Here is a 13,092-nt window from a genome sequence, read left to right as displayed (position 1 = left end):
TACCTGTCCATAGGTGCGAAAGTGTTGCTGGTACAGGGTTTTGTGCACCAACCGACCTGTAGATAACGTCCCATAAATGTTTGATGGGATTCATGTCGGGCGATGTGGTTGACCATACCAAACGCTCGAACTATACAGAATGTTCTACAAACCGTTAGCGAACAACTGTGACCTACTCAGTGGTGCGTTGTCATCCATGATGGCAGCAGATGGCCTCCAAGTAGCCGAACATAACCATTTCCAGTCAATGATCGGTTCATTCCATGTTAAAACAGTCCATACCATTATGGAGCCACCAGTAGCTTGCACGGTGCCTTATTGATAACTTGGGTCCATGCCTTCGTGGGGTCTGGATCACACTCGAACCCTACCATAAGCTCTTACCAACTGACATCGGGACTCATCTGACCAGGCCGTAGTTTTTCTGTGGTCTAAGGTCCAATCGGTATGGTCACGAGCCTTGGAGGGACGCTGCAGGTGATGTCGTACTGTTAGCAAAGGCCCTCACGTTGATCTTCTGCTGCAATAGCCCATTAACGCCAAATCTCGCAGCATTGTCCTAACGGATACGTTCGTCGTACGTCCCACATTGATTTCTGTGGTTATTTCACGCAGTTTTGCTTGTCTGTTAGCACTGCAACGGCGCTGCTCTCGGTCGTTAAGTGAAGGCCGTCGGACACTGCGTCGTCCGTCGTGAGAGATAATGCCTGACATTCGGTGTTCTCGGCACACTCTTGACATTGTGAACCTCGGAGTATTTAATTCCCTAACGATATCCGTAATGGAATGTTCATGCATGTAGCTCCAACTAGCATTCCTCGTTCAAAGTCTGTATATTTCCTTCGTGCCGTCATAATCACGTCGGAAACCTGTTCACATGAATTACCTGCGTGTAAATGACAGCTTCCCGAATACTACGCCTTTTTAAAACTTGCGTACGCTGTACTACCGCCATTTGTATATTTGCATGTCGCTATCCCATGACTTTTGTCACCTCAGTATATTAACAAGTCACGCGGCCGTATACACAGTGATCCATTGATCGTGATCGGGCCAAATATCTCACGAAATAAGCGTCAAACGAAAAAACTACAAAGAACGAAACTTGTCTAGCTTGAAGGGAAAACCAGATGGTGCTATGGTTGGCCCGCTAGATGGAGCTGCCATTGGACAAAAGGATGTCAACTGCTTTTTTTATATAGGTACCCCCCTTATAAATTACATATTCGTGTAGTACGTAAAGAAATATGAATGTTTCAGTTGGACCACATTTTTCGCTTTGTGATAGATGGCGCTGTAATAGTCACAAACATATGGCTCACAATTTTAGACGAACAGTTGGTAACAGGTAGGTTTTTAAAATTAAAATATAGAGCGTAGGTACGATTGAACATTTTATTTCGGTTGTTACAATGTGATACATGTACCTTTGTGAACTTATCATTTCTGAGAACGCATGCTGTTACAGCGTGATTACCTGTAAATACCAAATTAATGCAATAAATGCTCAAAATGATGTCCGTCAACCTCAAGGCATTTGGCAATACGTGCAACGACATTCCTTTCGACAGCGAGTAGTCGCCTTCCGTAATGTTCGCACATGCATTGACAATGCGCTGACGCATGTTGTCAGGCGTTGCCGGTGGATCACGATAGCAAATATCCTTCAACTTCCCCACAGAAAGAAATCCGGGGACGTCAGATCCGGTGAACGTGCTTCGACGAGCAATCCACCTGTCATGAAATATGCTATTCAATACCGCTTCAACTGCACGCGAGCTATGTGCCGGACATCCATCCTGTTGGAAGTACATCGCCAATCTGTCATGCAGTGAAACATCTTGTAGTAATATCGGTAGAACATTTCGTAGGAAATCAGCATACATTGCACCATTTAGATTTCCATCGATAAAATGGGGGCCAATTATCCTTCCTCCCATAATGTCACACCATACATTAACCCGCCAAGGTTGCTGATGTTCCACTTGTCGCAGCCATCGTGGATTTTCCGTTACCGAATAGTACATATTATGCCGTTTTACGTTACCACTGTTAGTGAATGACGCTTCGTCGCTAAATAGAACGCGTGCAAAAAATCTGTCATCGTCCCGTAAATTCTCTTGTGCCCAGTGGCTGAACTGTACATGACGTTCAAAGTCGTCGCCATGCAACTCCTGGTGCATAGAAACATGGTACGGGTACAATCTATGTTGATGTAGCATTCTCAACACCGACGTTTTTGAGATTTCCGATCCTCGCGTAATTTGTCTGCTACTGATCTGCGGATTAGCTGCGACTGCAGCTAAAACACCTACTTGGGCATCATCATTTGTTGCGGTTCGTGGTTGACGTTCCACATGTGGCTGAACACTATCTGTTTCCTGTAATAACATAACTACCCGGCGAACGGTCCGGACACTTGGATGATGTCGTCCAGGATACCGAGCAGCACACATAGCACACGCCCGTTGAGCACTTTGATCACAATAAGCATACATCAACACGATATCGACCTTTTCCGCAATTGGTAAATGGTCCATTTTAACACTGGTAATGTATCACGAATCAAATACTGGCGGAATGTTACGTGATACCACGTACTTATACGTTTGTGACTATTACAGCGCCATCTATCACAAAGAGAAAATAGTGGTCCAACTAAAACATTCATATTTCTTTACGTACTACATGAATATGTAATAAAGAATGGGGGTTCCTATCTAAAAAAAAAAAAAACACCGTTGATATCCGTTTGACCTATGGCAGCGCCATCTAGCGGGCCAACCATAGCGCCATCTGGTTTCCTCCTTCAAACTAGACGAGTTTAGTTTGATCCTTATTTCGTGAGATACATGGCCCGGTCACTATCAATGGACCACCCTGTATACTTAGCGCTATCCGTGCTCAGCCGGAGCGGGTCGTTAGTACGTTATACACTTCAGTTACATACATATGCTGATATCGCGATGGGAACGTCACGTCACCGCTTCCATAATGTACTTTTAGTTTGATGATGACCACTGGTTGTCAGAAAGCGTTACAGCGTTGTGACGTACTGAGCATTAAAATTGCTACACCAAGAAGAAATACAGATGATAAACGGATATTCATTGGGCAAATATATTATACTAGAACTGACATGTGATTACATTTTCATGCAATTTAGGTGCATAGATCCTGAGAAATCAGTACCCAGAACAACCACCTCTGGTCGTAATAATGGCCTTGATACGCCTGGGCATTGAGTCAAACAGAGCTTGGATGGCGCGTACAGGTACAGCTGCCCATTCAGCTTCAACACGACACCACAGTTGATCAAGAGTAGTGACTGGCGTATTGTGACGAGCCAGTTGCTCGGCCACCATTGACCAGACGTTTTCAATTGGTGAGAGATCTGGAGAATGTGCTGGCCAGAGCGGCAGTCGAACATTTTCTGTATACAGAAATGCCCGTACAGGGCATCGAGACGTGGCTGCACGATCCGTTACATCCATGCGGATAAGATGCCTGTCATGTCGACTGGTAGTGATACGAGGCCGTTGGGATCCAGAACGGCGTTCTGTATTACCCTCCTGAACCCACCGATTCCATATTCTGCTAACAGTCATTGGATCTCGACCAACGGGAGCAGCAATGTCGAGATTACGATAAACCGCAATCGCGATAGGCAACAATCCGACTTTTATCAAAGTCGGAAACAAGATGGTACGCATCTCCTCCTTACACGAGGCATCACAAAAATGTTTCACCAGGCGAAGCCGGTCAACTGCTTTTTTTGTATGAGAAATCGGTTTTTAAACTTTCCTCGTATCAGCACGTTGTAGGTGTCGCCACCGGCGCAACCTTGCGTGAATGCTCTGAGAAGCTAATCATTTGCGTATCACAGCATTTTCTTCCTGTCGGTTAAATTTCGCGTCTGTAGCACGTCATCTTCGTGGTGTAGCAATTTTAATGGCCAGTAGTGTAAGAAAATAAAAGAAAGTAGCCCGTCAGCCACGATCTCCCGTGTCAGTATGTTCCAGTGCGTGTGACCTGGGTGTGCGGCCGGCCGTTATGACCGAGCGGTTCTAGGCGATTCAGTCTGGAACTGCGAGGCCGCTACGGTCGCAGGTTCGAATCCTGCCTCGGGCATTGATGTGTGTGATTTCCGTAGGTTAGTTAGGTTTAAGTAGTTCTAAGTTCTAGGGGACTGATGACCTCAGATGTTACGTCCCATAGTGCTCAGAGCCATTTGATTTGGGTGTGCGCACAGGTACAGCGTGGAGGCGCGGGTGCCGCAGAGCCGCTGCATGCTGAGCGACGTGGAGCTGCGCCGCATCGACCCGTACACGGCGCTGGTGCCGGACCGCGACTACGACATTTACTCGCGCGAATGCCCAGTGGACGTCGGCGGCGGCTACGGCCACGACCGCCACGACCACGACTACGGCCGGCCTCCAGTGCCTGCCCCAGCGCCGCCGCCCCCGCCGCCACCGCCACTGCCTCCACTGCCGCCATCGCAACCCGATGCAGGTACCGTCCGCAGCTGAGGAGAATGTGCGCGACAGGAATGCGGTACAGTCTGTAATGTGCATTGCGTCGTACTCTAAATGGAATAGCACACTCCGATCTCAAAACTTTTTCTCGAAAACAAGTACCTCAGCATTGTAATTGTGACTGACTTGAAGGGATTCGAAAGAGATAAATATACTAAACTCATCTCCATCCGAACAGGCCATGAAGGCGCAATGGTACCTACCGGCCGCTGTGTTATCCTTAGCCCACAGGCACCACAGGATGCGGATATGGAGGGGCACGTGGTCGGCATACCGCTCTCCCGGCCGTTGTCAGTTCCAGTGACCGGAGCCGCTTCTTCTCAATCAGGTAGCTCCGTAGTTTGCCTCACAAGGGTTGAGTGCACCCCGCTTGCCAACAGCGCTGGACAGACCGGATGCTCACCCATCCAAGTGCTAACCCAGCCCGACAGCGCTTAACTTCGGTGATCTGAAGGGAACCGGTCTTACCACTGCGGCAAGACCATTGGCAGATAAATATACTGCCTGGGAAAAAAAGCGAAGCACCCAAAAGTGGAGGAGGAAATGAAATGAAACTTCACGGGTTGAGAGAGAGGATAAGTGGTGTTACTTCAGTGATTACAGCAGCGAGGCAATTTCTCAAAGAACTTGGCAGTATGAAACCACTTATCAGTGTGGTGCACCCGCTCTGATCTGGATGACGCACTAATTCGGTTGCGAAAGGTGTCCAAAAACCGTTATGTCCTGTTGCGACGTAGTCTGGGCCAGAACTGTTGTAACTGGTCCTTTATGTCCTGGACTGGCATTGGGTCGGAGTTGACGCCCGACCTGGTCCCACACACGATCTATCGATGGTAGATCTGGCTACGGGAGTGCCTCATCTGCGTGTAGACAGTTCGATGACACACGTGCCGTGTGTGGATCAGCATTGTTCTGTTGAAAAATGGCACCACGACTCTTTCACATGAGGGGTGACACATAAGTACATAGTGTGTCTGTGACGTGCCGTTGTGTCATCAGTGTTCCCTCAATCACTGCCAGCCACGACCTGAAGTCATGCCCGATTGCTCTCCGCACCATGATGCCAACCGTAACACTGCTGTGCCTGTCCAAAACATTGGAAGAATGGGGCCTGTCCCAAGTCGCCGCCGCCATATTCGCCGACGATAGTCATCCGTGGTAGTGTTGAGCCGCAATCCGTCGCTGAACCCAATGCGACGCCATTCATCAGAAGTCCATATTCCCGGTCACTTCTCGGTCACGGCACCTCTCCATACGCAACCGTTCGCAGCTAAAGAGACATTAGCTCCGTATTCCGGCTGGTGCTAGCCTCTGGCCAATGCTGCAGAGTGATTCAAAATATTGCAGGCAGTCCATTACCTGTTTCCGGATGGCAGGCTGATACAAAGGAGTTACAATGTGCTTGTTTCAGAATATGGTGACCGTCCTGTGTTGTGGTCAGACTGGTCGACCGAAGCCTTGACGAGACGAGTATTCCTGCCCCCACTTTCCCAACCAGACGCTTATCGTGCCCCACACATTTGCAGATTCCACAATTCGACAAGCTCGACAAATGGCGACCAACAATGAGGCCCCTTTCAAACTCTGTCAGGTGCTCATAACGCCGTCTCACACGGTTACGCGGCTTCTCCTTGTCCTCCACAATAACCCCCCAACATCAGACACAGTTAAAGCCCTTTTTATGCCTAACTAGGATTGTTAACAACACCAAACACACAACACTGCACACTGATGGCCGTTCTACCAATCACAGAGAACTGCAACTCAATCATTTACATATCCGCCGACGATGTGTACGTGTACGAAGCTGCATTGGCATTCAACTATGCCTTTTAGGTGAATCACATTTTTGTCAGACAGTGTATATTAAATCGTCTCACCTCTTGAGTGCACTGATACTTTCCAAAAAAATCGATCAAATTCTCTTTGTGTGCACATGGTATCAGTAGCTGATGTATAAATAATTTACTAATAATATTGGCACTATGAGTGCAACTACCGAATTCAGTTTTTTTCGTCTCGATATGCGTTTCCTAATATTCAGTTAAAACCTGGTCATTTATAAGGTTTTTATGTCCGTTTCTTGCTTATAATGTGAATGTCATCTCTGAATGTACGTTTCACAAGAATTTTCCCCTTTCTCACTGGTGTTGTGAATAAAAATTAAAGGAAACTGGGGACCCATAAGTCACGAACAAATGAGACACAATAAGGATGATTACGAAGTCTACTGATACGGCAATGTCTTTGGATGGCGATAACACAGACCATGCGCAGGGAAAGGGAGCGAAGGGAAGGAGCGTTTCCTGCCTGCCTACCTCATGCGTCGTAGGCATTCTGCTCAGCTACCTTCCTATTGTACGTCCATCAACAGCCGTCGTCTGCTTGGGGCGATAGCTCTAGCTAGTACAGCACATGCTACTCCAACACGCACCTGTAGCCGCGATCGTTAAGACCCGCTTGTTTGTTGTTAGACTGTTACAGTACATATAGTGGAAGAGATTTAATTTAAAGGACAATAAGAAGAGGTCAAGTAGTGAGGTGCAATTACTTATAACCAAACTGCGTTCCACTGTCATGGGTTAGGTCCTAAATCTCTCCGTGGTGTCAGATAAAAGTAAGCAATGAAACAGTGTGCCAGAAGGTGGCATTCACTTCGGGTGACCTCATTGGTACGCTGGTACTTCTGGCGCTTTCTCTCTTTCATCGCACAGTGATAAATAGTCAAAAAGAATATCATGTTCTTAGCACGCAATGATAACCTGTGAATAATCAGTTTTAGGTAGCACGCAGCACTGGTAAGCTCGTCGGACAAAACATTAAGCACCCTTAAAGAGGGCACTGGTTCCTATGAGTCACTGTGAATGGTGTAGAACTGGTACCAGCCGGTCCTGAGATCCTCCATTGCTGACATAAGTCATGGCAGTGACGCAACGTGTTTGTTCCCGACTGTTACGTGGAATCAGCGCAGTAAGATGGGACGACGTGGTGGCGTGATACAATGACAGAAATGAGCTGTCGCGTTTGGACCTGCCCATGACGATATCGTGACTGAAGTACCCTGCCTCAACGCGGACTGCCAAATGTGTCTGCAGGGAATGGTGTGCTACTCGCAGCCGTGTAACCTGTGAATCGGAGATGAGTGTTACTTCTTGACAGTTACGAATGATTTTAAACCCGACTGTAGTTGCTTGTGTCACTAAACGCAGGACCATCTCAACATGTCTGCGAGGGAATATTAAGAACGGAATTGAATTCAATGGACATTTCGAGTCGGGTACCTCGCAGAACGTCTTGATCCAACGGTACATAAAGTTGCACGTCTTCAGTGGTCCAAAAACACAAAAACCGGAGAGTAACTGAAGGTACACGTGTAGTGTGGTCTAACGAGTAGCAGTTTTGCTACTTTTGAAATGACAGAAGGCGTCGAGTACACTAAAAGCCACTGAGGCGTTTATTGCGCAGTGTGTTGAGGTGTTGTTCAGGTGAGAGGTGGTTCTCCAATCTTTTGGAGGCTTTTCTCGTACCACAACTTGAACCCATTCATTCAGGTTACCATCAGTATGAACCAAGAGGTTTATTTCAGCATTCTGTGAAACGAAATGTCACCTTCTCTTCTACATCATCGTCTTGAGTTTCCTGTGAACATTGTTGTCTTCTAAGGCGTCAACACGGTTCCATTCATTCGCTATTGGTTTGACAAACAGTTAGGCAATCTATAGCACCCGGAATGGGCCGCCACATTAGCCGATCTTAATTCCATAGATGTCCGTAACCACACTGCGCAACAGAATATAAGGATCACTTTTTCGAAACCCGATAATTGTCTCCCATTGCGGCGCATAAGTTTGAATTTAGTTTCAAAGGTGCCTACTGTGCTGCTCTGCAATGGCGCAAACGCATGGTTCTCTACGACGTTACCCTCGGGCTTGGCTGTACTTCAAAGAGCAAGGTATCAACATATGCAAAAAAAAAGGCCACAGCTCGCAAGTTCATGTGAACTGTAGTGTGGGTTAATGATGTCACATTAGCACCAAATTTCAATATACTTCTTCCCAACACCACCGTGGACGTGCTACACAATGAGAAGGTCATGATTATCTCTCTTACACACATCACCCGTTCTTTTGATGTGTCTGCGATGGAGGTCAGAACCGCGACACCGAACGTTGAAATTACGGTGTTTTCTTATGGTTCGCTGAGGAAAGCACTTCAGATCCACCGCCGCTCAGAATCAGCACGAACAGGTACTAGGGTATGGTATTAAGGATTTCAATGAAACCACCCCTTTCCCTAGAGCGCAACAGGTCGACGTTCTAGGCAGCTTCTGACACTTTTGACACCATCAGACGTTTCAGTCCTTCTCTAAAGACATTGGGGGGGCAGCATTTCCATTGAACGTGATCACACCGTTTTGGAATGCAGCGCGACTGCAATTTTTGCTCTCGTGTACATGTTGTAACCACTAGCGACCGTTAAAAACCATTAAAGAAATTAGAACGTGATCAGAAGCAGCGAACAGCACTAATGCTATTCCAGCCCCCTGTTTTCAGCTCTCCTGTAGCGTAAGCGCAACAATCACATGTGGGCAAATATAACAGAAAAGGGTCCCTCTAACCCCCCCCCCCCTCCCCCAGCTCTGCAACATCCTTAGAGTCATCAGCGCACGTTTCTTGCACACTTTGTAAACGAACTTTCAGAAATTTCGACAGCAATTCAACAATGAGGTTGTTCTGGCTCCTGTGGGTTAGGCAAACCCTTCGACACTCTCTTGGAAGGGTTTGCTTACCTTCAGGGGCTAGAGCAGTCGTAAGGCTGAGTTAGTATCAAAGTTTCTGACAGGCACCAAGTTGCCTGGGTGCCAGTGAGGGCGTTGGAGAACTAGGGGGGGGGGGGGGGGGGGGAGGGAGTTAGAGGGATAAGGGATTCTCCGCCGGTTTATTCACTCCTGCGTGATCACGCCACAGAAGGGTGGCAAACAGCACGGCTAAAAATTTATAAGTGGATTTGCTCCTTCTGATAATGTTAAACGTTCATCGAATTGTTTTGAACGATCCATAGTGGTTCCAGCCCCTACACATGAGCAAAAATTGCTGTCGCGCCCTTTTTGCCACACCCTGAGACCTTTCCGTGTCGATTCTGAGCGACGGTGTGTCTTAAATGCTTTTCTTGGCCACCCATACGAAAGTTGGGTGAGTTCAACGCTGGGTGTCACGGTTCAGAGCTCCACCGCAGAGATGTTAAAAGAAGGAGCGATATGTGAGTAACAGGGACACTCGCCAGTCGATTCACAGCAAGGAAAGCCAAACGGCGCTCAGAATAAAGACACTTTGACTGTCACAATTTTTTCAGTAAACTGCCGAAGTATTCGTAATAAGGTTCCCAAATTTACTGCCCTCCATGAAAGTTCTTGCTCTCAAATTATTCTTAGGACTGAGAACTGGCTGATACCCGAAGTGGAAAGCTCTGAGGTATTCTGCGCGTCGTGGGGCGTATATCGGAAAGACAGATTAAAGGTCATAGGAGGGGCAGTTTTCATTGCACTTGACAAAAACATTATCTCTATTGCTACATAGAGGAGATAAGTAGTTGTTAGTATCTCACTTAGAGAGTGAACTGGCATCACTTAGTTCCAGTAAGATGGATGTGGAGGAATTGTGGATAAAGTTTAAGGAGATTGTAAATCGTGGCATGGAGAGCTATGTGCTTAGTGAGTGGAAAAAGGATTGACAAGATCCGCCATGGTTTAATAAAAATAATTCGGAAGATGCCGAAGAAGCATAGGCTGTTGCATTCTCGGTTCGAAAGAGAACTCACAAATGACGACGAGCGAACGTTAGTAGAGATTCTTGCGTCTGTAAACAGATGTACGCGTGAAGCATGTAACAACTACCACTGTCACACCTTAGCAAAAGATGTGGCAGAGAACCCGAGAAAATTCTGGTCCTATGTATAATCGCTAAGTGGATCTAAGGTTGCCATTCAGTCCCTTGCTGACCAGTCTGGTGTGACAATTGAAGACAGCAAAACGAAACCCGAAGTCTTAAACTTCACTTTCAAGGAATCGTTCACGCAGGAGAACCGTACAAATATATCGTCATTTGACCACATTCTCGTATGGACGACATAGAAATAAGCATACCTGGCGTAGAGAAGCAATTGAAGGATTTGAAACAAAATAAATCACCAGGTCCGGATAGTATCCCAATTCGATTTTACGAAGTGTGCTCTACGGCATTGGCCCCTTACCTAGCTTGCATTTATCGTGAATCTCTCTCTCAGCACAAAGTTCCAAGAGACTACAAAAAACGCAGGTGACTCCAGTAAATAAGAAAAGTAAAAGAACGGACCCGCAAAATTGCAGACCACTATCCCTAACTTCTGTTTGCTGCAGAATCCTTAAACACATTCTCAGTTCGAATACAATAAATTTTCTTGCGGCTAAGCAGCTTATGTCCACGAATAAGTATGGTTTCAGAAAGCATCGCTCGTACGAATCACAGCTTGCCCTTTTCTCACGTGATATACTGAGAACTATGGGTGATGTGCAACAGGCAGATTCCATATTTCTAGATTTCCGGAAAGCATTCGACACGGTATCCCATTGCAGGCTGTTAACGAAGAGTGGAGTATATGGAATAAGGTCACAAATATATGAGTGGCTCGAAGACTTTTTAAGTAATAGTAACCAGTATGTTGTCCTCGACGACGAGTGTTCATCGGATACAATGGGATAGTCAGGAGTGTCCCAGGGAAGTGTGACAGGACCGTTGTTGTTCTCTGCATACATAAATGATTTGGCGGACAGGGTGCGCGACTGTCTGCGGCTGGTTGCTGATTATGCCCTGATGTACGGTAGGGCGTCGAATTTGAGTGACTGTAGGAAGATACAAAACGACTTAGACAAAATTTCCAGTTGGTATGATGAATGGCACTTAACCCTAAATGTGGAATATTGTAAGTTAATGCGGATGAGTAGGAAAAATAAACCTGTAATGTTCGGATACAGTATTACTAGTGTCCAGCTTGACATAGTCATGTCGTTTAAATATTTGGGTGCAACGTTGCAAAGCGATATGAGGTGGAACGAGAATGTGAAAACTGTGACAGAGAAGGCAAATGGTCGACTTCGGTGTATTGGAATAATTTTAGGAAAGAGTGATTCACCTGTAAAGGAGACCACATATAGGACGCTGGTGCTACCTATTCTTCAGTTCTGTTTGAGTGTTTTGGATCCCTAAAATTTCGGATTGAAGGAAGACATTGAAGCAATTCAGAGGAGGGCTTTTTCTTTTTTTTCGGTAGGTTCGAACAAAATTTAAGTGTTACGGAGATGCTTCGGAAACTCAAATCAAAATCTCTGGAGGAAAGGCGGCGTTTTTGTTTTTTCGGGAAACACTATTGAATAAATTTAGAGAACCGATATTTGAAGCTGATTTTCGAACTGTTCTTCTGCCGCCAACATATAAAGCTTGTCCAGACAGTAAGTTCCGATCAGTCGCGAAATGGAAACTACGGTGAAAATCAGAAATGTTTCATTTGCAACAGTTTGCTACACCTTCCAGCTAGTTCTCTACATAGTTGCCTCTCCGATTTAGACACTTCTCGTAGCGTTTAGACATTTCCCTATATAGCTGCCGCTCCAGCTAGGACAACTGTCGCACCGTTATACCAACTTTCCAATACTCTAGTCGTAGAAGGCAGCCGCCTATGCTTCCCACCAATTCTCTACTCTCATTTATAGCTCGTTGTCTGTGTGAAAATGTTGTCTTCATAGCCACTAGTTAATGTTAGCAGAGATGAAACACAGAGGCAGCCAATTACCTGCTGTAGTGCGGATGATCAAACACTTCCCATCGAAAACTCTGCAGGAGCATTTTCATTGCCCCTGCAGATAGCGACCAAGAATTGTCACGTAGTAGGAACCATATGACAGTTCTGTAAAGTGGGCTGCATAACATCAGGCGAAATCTCTCACCAGGACCTCATACATGGCGGGAGACACTATTTTCTACTGACCTTTATGTGCTCACCATGCGCTCAGAACTGAAAAGAGCGACCTGATGCAACCGGCAGCGATACTAGAGACACTGTCGAACACATATGTGCAAAGCTTTATTAGATTTTCACAGCGGTTTCCAATTCTTGACAGATCGGAACTTACTTTCCGAACATCCCGTGTACATCGTTCGTGAGGACCACGAAGATAAATTATGAGAAATGAGGTCTCATACAGAGGCGTACAGATAGTCGATTTTCCCTCGCTCTATTTGCGAGTGGAACGGGAGGGGAAATGAAAAGTAGTGGTACAGGGTACCCTCCGCCACGCACCTTACGGTGGCTGGCGGAGTATCTATGTAGATGTAGATGAGTGACCTTCCCATCGTGTGACACATCCTCGGTGGCGTTGGGTAGAATTGTGGTGAAATTTGGTGCCAGTGAGACATTATTAACCCACCCTACAGCTCACATGAACTTTTGAGCTGTGGTCTTTTTTCGCATGTGTTGAGACCTTTTTGTTTGAAGCATCGCCGAACTCGAGGGTGACGTCGCTGGG

At 46.4% G+C, this 13,092-nt stretch overlaps 1 protein-coding gene across 1 annotated transcript in view; it reads left to right on the top strand.

The window, feature by feature from the left end:
• The window catches only part of LOC126298793 (uncharacterized), a 484,775-nt gene that overhangs the window by 375,078 nt on the left and 96,605 nt on the right, over positions 1-13,092 (top strand). Inside the window, exon 7 of the mRNA XM_049990259.1 lies at positions 4,253-4,512. Within this exon, the coding sequence (XP_049846216.1) occupies positions 4,253-4,512 (260 nt within the window). The remainder of the gene's footprint in view (positions 1-4,252; positions 4,513-13,092) is intronic.

Source organism: Schistocerca gregaria, chromosome X (genome assembly GCF_023897955.1).
Source record: "Schistocerca gregaria isolate iqSchGreg1 chromosome X, iqSchGreg1.2, whole genome shotgun sequence".
Taxonomy (NCBI): Eukaryota; Metazoa; Arthropoda; class Insecta; order Orthoptera; family Acrididae; genus Schistocerca; species Schistocerca gregaria.
This window is presented reverse-complemented; position numbering and strand designations above follow the sequence as displayed.